Below are 14,748 nucleotides of genomic sequence, written 5' to 3' on the forward strand. Positions count from 1 at the left end.
CTAGCTTACGAACAGTGGAGGTTCGGAGAGTTAGGAAAGCAAATGGTGAAAAGGTTCTGAAATACAGTCTGGGTCTAGGCAATGAATGAAGTTTGAAAGGTCAAGTTTATCACTGAAAGTTCAATGGCGGGATGGGAGGTCAAGGTCATGTCTAGGTTCAGAGGTGTAGCTAGGGTTGCTATTGCCATGAAACTCTTAAATATACTATATCTGTTTAACTTTTAGCTGGGACTTTGTGGATGGTCTGGATATTGAGAGTGAAGCTTGGCAGTTTTTGTTGTTTTTACTTTAAGAGAGATTAATATACTAGATATGCTTTATATACATAACAAGCAGAATAAGTTAAGCGTAAAGTTTTAATTGGAAGTGTTCAAGATGCATATAATTATGCTAGTTTGTATGTTTAAGGAACTTTCTTTCATCATTTCAAACTTTAGTTCATTAACTTATCAATGGTATAAGTGCAGTATACTATTGGTCATTCATTTTTCAGCATAATTTTTTTTAGAAGTTTTGGTTTGCAGTTAGTCAGAATAAGTCAAAATTACTGAAAGAAACCTGAACTATGAAAACTTTAATCAGAAATAGTTTAAGTATTGAACTTTTACCTAGATCTGCAGGATTTTTTTTTATTTGTTTGATCAAAGGCTCATTATGATATTAGTACTGGTATTTTGGTAACCAAAGCTTTTACTCTTAAGAAACTGAGGCTGGAAGTAAAAAGTTGCTTACTTTAAGGTTTTTTTTCTACTATACTTGCAATTCCTTGAGAGATAAAAAGAAATTCCATAGTGTTTTCAGTCAAATTGATTGGCCTTTTCATCCCCAGCTTGTCTTATCTTAAGCAATATGATTCACTATTGAGTAACACAATAGAGTATGTCTTTTTATGTTAGTCGTCTCAAGCACAAAGAGCTACCTGGGATACGCAAAGTGGGGCTCGTCCCAGTCAGCCTGCTGTAAACCAAGCAGAAACATTTAGACTATCCGAGCAAGAAAGAGTACAAAGAATGTATGAAGAACAAATGGCCCAGGTATCAACTCGGATGACTCTTAACCCTTGTTTATCCTTAACTTCATTCTTCCCATAATACAGTTTTGAGATGTTTTTAGCGGCCCAAAGATCGATTAATCGAGAGGGAATATCGTTTTTAGTCTGTCTGTTTGTTTGTCTGTCTGTCACAAAACTTACCTTCACCATAACATGGAAGTTTTTTACAGTCTCAAAGTAAGCGATGAGCTCTACCTGTTAAACCCACTCACGGGTTAAAAGGTCAATGTCACCCTTAGGGGCATTGCATCTTTGAATGTAGAGCTTCCATTTTATTTTTTTATTTCACAATGAAATCTTAATGACATGGCATTTTAATTCAAAGTTTTAATAAATATTCCTGTTGAAGTTTTAAACTTAACTGTATCCCTGTAACAAAATGTACATAATAATCTATTGTGTATTCCAATCTTAACAATTCATTCCTTTACTATCATGGATATTCATAACTTTGTGAAATGTTGTTTAATGGTCTGCATGGTTTAATGTCACACTGTTTCATTTGCTTGGCACTTCTTTTTACATTTACAGTGTTTTTCTGTTTGTTTTTACTTGTTAAAATTATTATTATGTTACATATAGATTATGCACATGCATATTAAATATTTAAATTCTTATTCATCCATTTAACATTTGCTGAGACAGGTTTTATCTTCAGATTGCAGCATTTGTGTAAACATGTGTAGAATTATTCTGTAAAATGACTTTCAAATATATAAACAGTTTTTTTTAATTGAATTTTATTTCTGGTAATACCTTCTTAATCAGTTAAAAAAAAAGATATTTTAATAAACAGAAACAAAATGAAGTTATCACTTCCTGTTTACAAAGACAGAGTGTTGTGAAATATTTACTAATTGCTCATTTTATTTTCTAGTAAATCATAATTATTTTGTTGTTTTTTTTACAGAAGAAAATGAAGATGTTGCTTTGTCATAGCAGACACCCATTTTCATTTTACAAATATTATACATCTGTCAGGATCCCAAGTTTTGAAGTAGCCCTTTGTCATTGGTTAAATTTAAAAATGGGAATGTTATCAACCAATCAAATTTAAGTAACAATTCTTGAAAAATGATAATATTTTGTTACTTCAAAAATCACATTGGGAATATCAGACATGGAAAAATGTATTTTTGAATTTTTAACAGTAAAAGCAAGTGATGAATTTGGACTTTCTATGTTTCAAATTTCATCTGCTGAATCATATAGAAATGTTATTTTTCATTGTTTGGTTTCTTTGTTGTTTTCAGCGTCAGCAGATATTACAGGACGAGTACCGGAGGGAGCAGGCGGAGGAACATAGGTTAGCCACAGAGAGGGAGGGGCTTCCTATAGGGGTTAGCGACAAACAGAAATTGAATGAAGAAAGGCAAAGAGAGTACAATGAATATCTTGCTAAGGTATGAAATATAGTTTATGATTGGTGGAATTGTAAGCAGAAATTTATTGCTTTGACTAAGGCCTTTTTTCTACAGATAGGGGAAGTGGCCCTCCCCTTAAATTTGGGGTAAACATAACCATGAAGTTTTGCAAAAGGGAAGAAAAAATTTAATATGTTATTAAAGTGATTTTAAGGGTAAAAAAACTCCATGATTTTAAAGAATTTTTGAGAAGGGAAGGACCCTTTAAATAGCCCCTGCTATAGAAAGAGGCCTGTTTTTATGTGTATGTACAATGTGTTATATTAAACAGATTGAGTGCTGCATAAGTGTATCTAAGGCAGGATGCGTTTAGTTTAATATTACCGAAATGTAGTTTAAAACTTGGCACAATTGCTACAAAAAATAATTTTGATCATATGGGAAAAGTAATGAAGTTCTAGCTTGCATTAATCTTAAATATTGATTGTAAATAATTTTAATTATTTTGGTTAAAGTTATAAAAGCAGGTTAGTCAGAATAATGTTATTTGGACAAGATAATTGTTTCCAGACTTAAAAATTTGGTATTACTAAATTTAATATGAGCGCATTCACAGCTTAAATCTTATTTCCATAGTTACTAGTATTTGAATTTTAAACTCTCCATGGCAACCGATTTTTGAGTCCAATGGTCATTTGTCTCTCACTGCTTATTCAGAATTCATGTAGGATAAGTTAATAAAGTAGTCGGTCACTTGCAGAGAAATTGATAATTGCCAGTTAATTATCAAGGACAGCCGATTTAATTGACCAATTATCAAGATAGATCACAAATGTGTTAAAATTGGCATTGTAACCAACCGAACCAAAATATTTTCTTAAAAAGATTTTTGTTCTTCCCTTTGAATAAAGTTAATGGTATGCCAGTATTTTAGATAGTTAAGCACTGACAGCTTAAACGTTTTGTAGAAGAAAACATTGCTTAAACTAACTCACAACAAAAGCTTTAATAAAATATTTAATGTGTTGTTAATTTATATAATGGGAATGGGATGGTGTAAAGATTTCTTTTTTAATAGAATCGAAACACTGAAATTACACAATGTTATTTACTCAAGTTTGATGTGGTTATGTGATTGGTTTAAATTAATCTTTATTCCAAAGGCAATTCAAAATGTTTTTTTTTAACAAATTCTATAAATGAACAAATCTTACGTAAAGTTTACGTTACATTTGTTATATGATGAATGTAGAACAATCCACAGAGAAGTTTCCGCACAAAAGAGCCGACACCAGAACATTTACGGCAGGGACTGCCTTTAGATCAGGGAAAATATAATGAGAAAAAACATCAACTTGAAATTGAAAGACAGAGAGAGTATAATGAATTAATTCAAAAGGTAGTCAAGTTTCTTCACTGGTGACAGTTCATTCCTTCTTGCTCAACCTCCACTTTGAGTTTTCTTCTAGTTCTCAAAGCAAGTTTCTTTTACACTCTTTTGAGTCTTTTCTGTATAACTTGCGCTGGATGAAACGTTGATAAGAAAGTAGTTTTTAACATAATTTTTATTATAATTTATTGTTGTGCTTTAAGCTTTCATAGGAGTTTATTTAAATGTCATTTTGCAAACTCCGATCAAGAAATGGAAAAGAACAAAATTTGATAATTAACAGAGTGTGGCTTATAGAGTTTAGATTAATTAAGGTCACTTTTGTTATTTGTGAAGATTTCTTTCTTTATTCTAAACAGTGGTAAAATGATTTTAATTAATATCTGAATAAGATTTGCAAATTAAACAATGTTCCGAGAATTTGTAGAATTCACTTTTCAGTGTAATTTTGAGGATCATTTGAACTTCTGAAACTAAATTTGTTTTTTCTAAATTGCATTTTGTTAAACTGTGCTAGCACTGTTATATAAAAGCTAAATTGATTTACTTCTGCCAATAGTGAACAGCCAGGCAAACCTTTGCCTGACCATGCAGGCAACATCTCAGTATTGATGCTTGCTCAAGTTTAACAGGTCTTATTGAAACCTTCTATAATAACAAAGGATAGTTTAAAATTCAAAGTAGTGCAAAGTCCATAGTGCAAATTAAGCACTGTACGGCTCAAACTTGAACTTTGCAGTCTATTAGAGCCATGTAGAAAAAAGCTTGCGTCGATTCTTTTTTAACGCCAATTTTGGCTCAACTTTCGTTATTTTATTGTAGCCGATTTCTGTCTCTTTTCTTTTTAGCATTATTTGTTCTGAGCCACATTGCTAGCATTCAAGGAATATGTGTCATAACTAACATACCTTTATTCTTTTTCGTTCATTGTGGTATTTTGGGGGATATTACCAAACATATTATCATTCAGCATCTTCATTTTCTTACTCATTAGCAAAGGCAGCAGCAGAAGCAACAACGACAAGAAAGACAACAATACCCTCAGTCTCAACAACAACCACAACAACAACAACAGCCTTATGTTGATAATCCTAGGTCTCAGGCTGCTGTTACAAGAGGGGGTGACTACCCCACCCAGTATTCAGGTGGTCAGCAGCAGGGTTTTGACAATTATGAGGTAGAGCCTCATTTCCAGTTAACTGGAGCATTATGTTGACCTTATTTCCACCTCATTGTGTTGCATTGATTAATATTCACTGTGCTTTTCGTGATAACCTTACTATAAGCTTATTGTTATAAGTTATATATCACTGCTTACTTGCTAAGTGTTGTATTTCACTGAATTTGTTACAATATCAGCCCACCTGCTTAGTTGAATAGGGATTTGTTATCCAGGGGTTGCTAGTTCGACCCTCAGGCCAAAAGTAATTACTCCCTTACAGTGGATCTCGAAGTCTTATTGTCATTTTGTCTGTCACCTCTGATTTAAAAAGTCAAGTGGAATTAATAGTCTGACGCTTTTAGAGAAAGTGGTAATTACCAGTTAGTTATCCAGGAATGCCTGAAAGGTGGATTAACTGTCAAGATATGACCAAAATGAGTTAAAGAGGTTAGTTAACCAGGAAACTGGCTTTTAGAGAAATTGGCAATTACTTGTTAGTTTACCGGAGAAGGTGGTTGTTAGTTAACCAGGAACTTGCTTTTAAAGAAATTGGAATTACTTGTTAGTTTACCAGAGAAGGTGGTTGTTAGTTAACCAGGAACTTGCTTTTAGAGAAATTGGAATTACTTTTTAGTTAACCAGGAAAGCCTGTGAGGTGGTTGACTGTCGAGATATGACCGAAATTTGTTAAATTGGCATAAAAAACAAAGTAAACAGACAAAATGTTACAGTATCACTTAAATCTAATGTCATATTATATAACCCTTTGTTTTTCCCATTTTCATAATTTTAAGCATCAGAGAGAGTAAATGTAAACATTTATTTACCTTTCATTTGTTTTAATTAACTGAATGTTGTGTTGACAGAATCATCAGCTCATTTATAAGCAGAATTATGTTTACAATATTTCCACTTGAATGGATTGTTTGTTTACCTTTTCTATGCACATTGTCACCTTTTGTTAACATTTTTAGCTATTTTTCCCCACTTACCAGAATGCATTATACCATTCACTCCTAATATGTTCTGAAATCTATTCTGCTGTTCTTTTTGACTGTTTCAGCATCTTTTTTATAAAGTTTATTTTTCACTTAAAGATATACATTATATATTGTCCAACTTAAGTGCCAACAAGAACAATTTCTTTAGATAGTTATATAAAAATTCTTGAAATGATGATTTTATTTATTATTTTTATTATTTTAGACCAGTAAAATAAAAAACAAAGTACTTGTCATATTACAGCCTAAATTTTCATTCTCTACATAGATGTAATTTTTGTTTTGCCTATCATTGCAGAAAGGCCAGCGTGCTGATGGTCGCCGGGCTGACGTTCTGGAAGGTAAAGGTGCCACACTTCCTGTCGGTGAAATAGATGAAAGGAGACGTCAACAGTTGATATCAGAACGTCAACGAGAATATAATGAACAACAACAACAGGTAAAGCTTTCTGTGGGTTTAACACCTGTAAGTGTAGATATGAAGGGAGGGTATTAAACTCCTAATAGAGTAGGTATGAACACTTAAGAGCAGGTATGAACACTTGAATTGTAAATATGAACTCCAGCTAGGGAGGGTTTTAAAGTCCTAATATAATAGGTATGAACACTTAAGAGCAGGTATGAACACTTGAATTGTAAATATGAACACCAGCTAGGGAGGGTTTTAAAGTCCTAATATAATAGGTATGAACACATTAGAGCAGGTATGAACACTTGAAGTGTAAATATGAATACCAGCTAGGGAGGGTATTAAACTCCTAATAGAGTAGGTATGAACACCTGTTATGGCAGGTATGAACACCTGAAGTGTAGATATGAATACCAGCTAGGGAGGGTTTTAACTCCTAATAGAGTAGGTATGAACACCTGTTAGAGTAGGTATGAACACCTGAAAGTGTAGATATGAATATGTATGAATATGCTAGATTCATAATAGTTAAAGAATATTAATTTATGTTCAATGTTAAAGCATTCAGTTTTGGGTAAGTGAGTTTTCATTGAATTTCATGGAAAATGACTTAGTTTTCTGAGATGTTTTACTGTTATATGCTTGCTAGGATAATTTAAAGGTAATGCATGTTATATTTCTTGAGAGGCTAATAGACTTACTGATGAATTAAGAATATCAAGTTTGTAATTGCAGTTTTTTTCTTGGTTGAATCTGAAATCAAAGTTGACCAATAAAATGCTATATTTAAAACAATTGCATCTTCATGAAATCACCAAATATGCAATGGATTAATATAAGAATGTTTACTAAATGGTGTTATAGTTTTTCAATAAGTTGTACACTGGCTTTTATTCACCATTTTTTATCACTGTAATTAGTTATAGAGATTTTTCACATTTTGCATGTCACACTTGATACATATACATGTATATATATATATATTGTGTATATAGCATTCAAAAACTAAACAGGGTCAGTATCATTTAGCATGTATGATTTTTATATTGATGTTTTGCTTTATATGCATGACATGCTGTATGAATCTGAAAGGATATCTATAAATCAGATGAAAACAATAGAAAGGATAGTTCTTTAATTAACTAATTAGTAATTTGTTTCGTTTCAGTACTTTTCTTTGCTAAAAAAATAATGTATTTGGCCCATAAGCTGATAGTTAATGAAATTTCCTCAACAGAAACAAAAATTAAAGCATCACTATGTATCTAGTGTCTGTATTATATATGATAATTTCAAAACAAGAACTGATAGATCAATCTCATTTATATAGAAACTGGCGGCTCAAAGACAAAGAGGGTTGCCACCTAAGCCGCCCACTCCAAACCACTTTTTCAAGAATATAGGTCAACATGATCGGCAACAACATGTGTTGAATGAAGAACGTAAGAAGGAGTATAATCAAAAATTGGCGGAGGTTGGTATATACTGGCATTAACCCTTACCTTGCTTGAACCGGAAAGTGATCAGTCTCTCCTACGGTATAGAGCATGGCCAGCTCGCACAGTCATGTAGACTGACCATGCTCTATACTGTTGGTAGCTTAATCTTTGTATTTTGATATTGAAATTCCTAAAACTTAAAATGGACTGTTCCAAAACCAAAAGAGGGCAAGTTCATTGCACATATTCAGCAGGTTAATGGTTAACTCATTGACTGCTTCCAATAATAACTTTTCCAATGCCTCAAGTTTAAAGTAGGCCAGTCTGCATGTATGTACAGATTTTGCACTTTTAATCGGACCATATTGTTACCTCATTTAGATATTACAGTATCAAAACCCCTTGTGCTGACAATGGGCTGTTACAATGCAAGTTACTATGTTAAAAAATAAAGGGTAATAAGACCACAGTTATTTATAGCTATGGCTAAATTTTTGTATTTCAATATTGAACACCCTTAAACTTTAAATGGATTGTTTCAAATCCAAAGGCGGGACATACCCATTTTATAAATTTGACAGTCTAATGGTTAATAGTTAAAATCCTTACAAAACATGTAAAATTTTTATGTTATTTAGGAAAGAGGAAGAACTGCTGGTGGTAGAGCAAACTATGAACAATCTACGGGTCTACAATTTGGGAAAGCAGATTCAGCAGAGGTAAAGGCATTGATTGTCTACCCTTGTTTCTCTGATAATTATTCACTGATTATTCCCCTTGTTTTTCACGCTATTTATAGTACCAGATTTTTCAACTCACCTTGTCACAAAATTTCTTCCTCACTAGTATGTAGTACTCCTCTTTGGAAACAGCACTGTTTTAGATAAAAATGATTTATTTTTGTTACCTGGGTTATAATGGTATCATCTGTATAGTAGATCTGTAGAGTGAAATCTGATATAATTCAAGATAAAGAAAATAATGTACTAGAAGTAATTGTAACCATCATAAGGAATTACACATTGGTATATAGAAAACATTGCCAAATAATATTTCTATTGAGGACAGCATTGAGAACTTATAGAGTTCTACAGTTAAGTTCATGTTGGTCACAGTTCTATTATAAATCTAAAACAGTTGCAGCTTCTTTACCACTTACATAAAGTGAGGTCAGCCAGCATAATAACTATGTGCTGTTAAGCAATGCTCTATCTATGTGTCTCTCCAACTTTCATGTTTTCATGGTGTATCACTAAAATTGAAGTTGGACAAGTGTCATCAGTTTATGTTAATAGGAATCCTTACAGCAGTGAAAAATAAGCTTCTTTAACTATGTTTTATACCTAATTAGGACTACAGGAACCACCTTGCAGAACTGTATGGTATTGTTAATTGGTCTGTTCCTTGGTTTGCTCGAACCAATAGTTACTGTGATATTAAACCGTATTCTGTAAGTCTGACATTACAGTGTAGATAGACTGGTCGCATGCTGCAATATTTTAGACTCTACTTCAACAATGAATAATAATTTGTTGAGCCCTCAGTATTTATGCTTGCATTGGGGAACAATGAGTTATAATCTGTTAAGCCCTCAGTATTTATGCTTGCATTGGGGAACAATGAGTTATAATTTGTTAAGCCCTCAGTTTGTATGCTTGCATTTGGTAACAAGGAATAATAATTTGTTGAGCCCTCAGTTGGATGCTTATATTGGGTAACAATGAATTATAATTTGTTAAGCCTTCAGTATTTATGCTTGCATTGGGGAACAAGAATTATAATTTATTAAGCCCTCAGTATTTATGCTTGTATTGGGTAACAATGAATTATAATTTGTAAAGCCCTCAGTATTTATGCTTGCATTGGGTAACAATGAATTATAATTTGTTTAGCCCTCAGTATTTATGCTTGCATTGGGTACCAATGAATTATTATTTGTTAAGGCTTGCATTGGGTACCAATGAATTATTATTTGTTAAGCCCTCAGTATTTATGCTTGCATTGGGTAACAATGAATTATTATTTGTTAAGCCCTCAGTATTTATGCTTGCATTGGGTACCAATGAATTATTATTTATTGAGTCCTCAGTTGGTATGCTTGCTTTGGGTAACAATGAATTATAATATGTTTAGCCCTATATTTGTATACCTGCATTGGGTAACAAATAATTTTAATTTTTAAACCCTCAGTATCCATGCTTATAACCATTCAGAATTTTGAGCCCTCAGTTTGTATACTTTTCTTTGGGGAACAATGAATTAAAGTTTAGAATAAATCAACCCTCAGTTTGCATGCTTGCAATAGATGAGATGGGTAGAACTAATAGATTTTATTTTCTCATGCAAATGATTATCATTGCATCTTTGTCCATAGATGATTACATTTAGTTACAGCAGGTTCCTACCTGTCTTCAAGTCTAAATTTTTGAATGGTGATAATCATTTGCCTAAGCCACAAGTATAAAGTCAGATCAGACTGCTCTTCCATGCAACCTCGGTGTGACCATAAATCTTTGAATATTATCTGTAAACCAGTCCAATCTATGCAGTCAGACAGACTCTTTACATGTGGCTTCACTTTTATTCCTATTAAACACACACCAATTAACCTGGTATCTTTTCTTCTGTTTGTTTGCATGTGTTTAGGTAAGGGTAGGAAAGGATGTGTATGCCACATTGCCAGGTTTACATTATACTGATTCTGCTGAAGTAAGTTTCATTCATTGATTCTTCTTCATAATAAAATATTATGAACATAAAACTGCCAAAAACTATCTGAATAGCAGGCAAGAAAATTGTGATAAGCCTGCTGGTACAAAAAATGATGAGCATTGTCAGCAGTATAGAGCCAGGTTAGCCTAAAAAGCCAGGCCAGCCTGCCATCCCTTCAGCCTGACCAGGGTCTTTATTGTTTGTTGACAAACTTCAAATTTTCATCTTGGTATCCAAAAAATTTATAGTGAACAGTTCTGAAAATAGAAGTTGGACGAGTCTATTTAAGAAATTCAGCAGGTTAAAATGATATCACTGTATACAATTGAATATTGATTGCAGCAAATTGCTATGTCCATGGTCTTTATAATAGATAAAAAAACAAAACAATAACAAAAAACTAAGCCATAAAAAAGTTGGTATACACAGTTTTATTTGAAACATTTGTTGTAAACTTATATTTTACTAATGCACCAAGTATATTCAAAATAATATTTATTGTTATAGTTGGTTATAGATAATAGGCACTTTAATCTACAGTCAAATTTTGGTGAGCAAATTCAGATGTTATGTTCCACTCGTTCCCTAAATACTGTTAAACAGTCAGTAAAACCATAGAAATAGATACAGGCAGACAAATTGGAATTTCTTGTTTCGTTTGACTCTGAGACTTGCTCATTAAAAATTGACTGTAGAAATATTATTAATTTATCATATAACTGCATGACTGTTGTGACGGCTTTATATGTTGTAGGCAAGGAAATTAAAGACGAGGAATGAGGAATATAATGAATTTTTACAAGAGAAAAAATGGAAAGATGCACATAGGTTTGATAATAAAAAACCTGCTTCTTCAAGAGTGAGTGTATTTTCTCTTATATCTATGTGAATAATTACTTCAAAATCATTATTTATTCAAAGGGAACTAAATTTTGTGGTTTTCGTAGAAAGGTCAATCCACGATTTTTGAGAACCAACAAAATTTCATTTTGTCTGCTGTAAGATTTTTTTTGCATCACATTATTTTCATTTTACCTTTTGGAAAAATAAACATTCCACAAATTTAAGAACCCAAGAAAATGTTCTTTGTGACAAAAACATGAAATTTCAGGCCCACTAAACTAAATGAATAGGTAGGTAGGGGAGTTGCTGGTCTGTCTCATAGTTAAACCTAAGTGCCTGCCTTTCAAAAACTGGGATTGTTGAGTTATATACAGCCATTCTTTGGTCAGAAACATGGTACCTACAGTACTGATCAGCTTGGAGGTTAGATGTACATGACTAAAGTAATAACAAGATAAATTATTTTATTATATACATATAAATGAAATATTGAGAAATATTGATGAAATAAAATGCGTATTTTCATTTTCCGTATTTTCACTGTTAAAATTTATTTTTCACTGCAGTGAAACATATTTTCCGTATTTTCACTGGTGTCTTGCCGGACTACTTTCTTTTCAATTTTGCCAGTACACAAAATTTAAGGGAAAGTCTTTCAAATTTTAATGTCAAAAAAGATAAAAATGTATATAATAAACAGAAAATTCAAGTTTTTCTATAAATACATGATTTATTTTCATCTTGTGGCATGAAAATTACCATATTTCACTCGTGGCTACCGCCACTCATGAAATATTTATTTTCATACCACTCGATGAAAATAAATCATGTATTTAAAGAAAAAACTTGAATATCCTCTATTTATTTTTTTCCCCTTTGTTACAAATGTATTGCCTTAAATTGTAACTGGTTAACAGGGTATATTTTGTAAGTTGTGGACTTTTTGTAGGTTATTTGTTAATAATTAGGTTTTATTTGGGAAGGACAGGGTAAGAGAAATTAGAAATTGGTACCTTTATATGAATCTGTGGTAGTGTTGATCATTGGTCATTGGATTAGTTTAAAACTTGGGAATTTTCTTTTAGTTTTAAGTGGCCAGTTTATTTACCAGCCATATGAAATATAAGATGATAGTTCTTTCAACATGACCTATACACAAAAACAAATATTTAAAAATTATTGAAATATTTATGAAAGTTTATCATTTTAGATTAGGATAGGATTTTTGTGGTATTTAGTATTCTGCTCATTTTAGTTTAAATGAATGTTTCTTAAATGTGTGATAGCCTGAAATAAGCATATTGTATTGTATTATGCCACCGCAGCATCTGCGATGCGGTGGCATATAGTGATTCACCTGTGTGTTTGAGTGTGTGTGTGTTTGTGTGTGTGTTATATAGATTATATAGTGAACTTAAAAAATCTTCTTGTGAAAAACCACTAGTCCAATTTCAACCAAACTTGGCAGGATTGTTCCTTGGGTGAAGGGCTTCCAAAGTTGTTCAAAGAATTTCATTCCATGCAGAAATCTGGTTGCCATGGCAACCAAAAGGAATTATAAGAATAAATTAAAAAAATCTTCTTGTAAAGACCCAAAAGGCCTACAGCTTAGATATTTTGCATAAGGCATCGTCTGGTAGACCTCTAACAAGATTGTTCAAATTATAGCCCTGGGGTCAAAATTGGCCCCGCTCCGGGGGTCATTGATTTTCACTATATGTACATATAGGAAAACTTAAAATACCTTCTTGTAAAGACCCAAAAGGCCTAGAGCTTAGATATTTTGCATAAGGCATTATCTGGTAGACCCTTACCAAGATTGTTAAAATTATAGCCCTGGGGTCAAAATCGGCCCCCGGGGGTCATTGATTTTCACTTAATGTACATATATTAAAAGCTTAAAATACCTTCTTGTTAAAGACCAAGAAGGCCTAGAACTTAGATATTTTGCATAAGGCATTGTCTGTTAGACCTCTACCTAGATTGTTCAAATTATAGCCCTGGGGTCAAAATCGGCCCCGCCCCGGGGGTCATTGGTTTTCCATATATGTATATAGTAAAAACTTACAGTAAAAACTTTAAAAAAAATTCTTCTAGCAATTGACAAATGCTAGAGGTTAGATATTTTGCATGAAACATTGTGTAGTAAACCTCTAACAAGATTGTTCAAATTATAGCCCTGGGGTCAAAATTGCCTCCGCCCTGGGGTCATTGATTTCAATATATACATATAGTAAAAAATCAAAAATTCTTATTGTCTGAAGGTACAAGGCTTAGAGCTTTAATATTTGTTAAATAATATCATCTATAGGTACTCTACCAAAGTTGTTAAAATTTTGCCTCTAGTGTCAAAATTAGCCCCACCCCGGGGGCCATAGGTTTTCCTTATATGTATATAGTAAAAACTTAAAAAATCATCTTCTCAAAATTTACAAAGCCTAGAGTTAAGATATTTTGCATGAAACATTGTGTAGTGAATCTCTAGCAAGATTGTACAAATTATAGCCCTGGGGTCAAAATTGGCCCCACCCCCATGGGTCATTGATTATCACTATGTACATATAGTAAAAAGTTAAAAAAATTCTCTTGTCTGAAGGTACAAAGCTTAGAGCTTTGATATTTGGTATATAATATCATCTATGGGTCCTCCACTAAAGTTGTTTTAATTATGTCCCTATTCTCCTTGTGTTAAAATTGGCCCTGCCCTGGGGCAGTGATTCTCATTATGTACACATAGTAAAAACAAAAAATAAAACAAATGTTTTCTGAATGGGAGAAAGCCACAGCTTAGATATTTGACTTGAAATGTTGTTTGGTGGACCTGTACCAAGATTGTTTTGAATTAAACGCTTGGGTCAAAATTTTGCCTTGCCCAAGGGGATAGTGACCTACTTTCTTGTCCTTTGGTGTACAGCAATGAAATTTTGACCATGTGCACAGTTTAAAGTTTGATATCAGGTGACCTAGATTTTAATGATGTGACCTACTTTCTTGTCCTTTGATGTACAGCTATGAAATTTGAACCAAGCGGTGGCATAGCATTTTTCTCAAATGCAATCTTGTATTTTATAGCAGTGTAATATTCAGTTCATTAACTCTGCACTTATGCATGATTATTGATGGTAGATCATGTGCATGGTTACAAATAATTACACACACTATTTAAAAAAAAGAAAAAAAAAAATCTAAATATTTCAACAATTGTTCAAAATCTTCAATAGAAGATACATGAATTCTGAGACATCCTAGAATTATTCAATGCTTCATTACTAAATAAAACTCAATATATACACTAAATTAAGTGGTACATTAAAAAAAATAAATAAAAAAATTGTTTAGTACTATATTGACTTATAATATAAACTACAATAATATAA

General features: G+C 32.5%; 1 protein-coding gene across 1 annotated transcript in view; it reads left to right on the forward strand.

The window, feature by feature from the left end:
• Positions 1 to 2,304: 2,304 nt before the first annotated feature.
• Positions 2,305 to 14,748, forward strand: part of LOC132725885 (uncharacterized) — a gene marked incomplete at both ends in the record, with an annotated part of 87,250 nt that continues 74,806 nt past the window's right edge. Inside the window, 8 exon segments of the mRNA XM_060711078.1 lie at positions 2,305 to 2,454; positions 3,668 to 3,814; positions 4,800 to 4,982; positions 6,267 to 6,407; positions 7,708 to 7,851; positions 8,455 to 8,535; positions 10,463 to 10,525; positions 11,283 to 11,387. Of these exon segments, the coding sequence (XP_060567061.1) occupies positions 2,305 to 2,454; positions 3,668 to 3,814; positions 4,800 to 4,982; positions 6,267 to 6,407; positions 7,708 to 7,851; positions 8,455 to 8,535; positions 10,463 to 10,525; positions 11,283 to 11,387 (1,014 nt within the window).

The sequence above is a fragment of the Ruditapes philippinarum genome, unplaced genomic scaffold (assembly GCF_026571515.1).
Source record: "Ruditapes philippinarum isolate M1 unplaced genomic scaffold, ASM2657151v2 ctg6368_1_1_1_1, whole genome shotgun sequence".
NCBI classification, from domain to species: domain Eukaryota; kingdom Metazoa; phylum Mollusca; class Bivalvia; order Venerida; family Veneridae; genus Ruditapes; species Ruditapes philippinarum.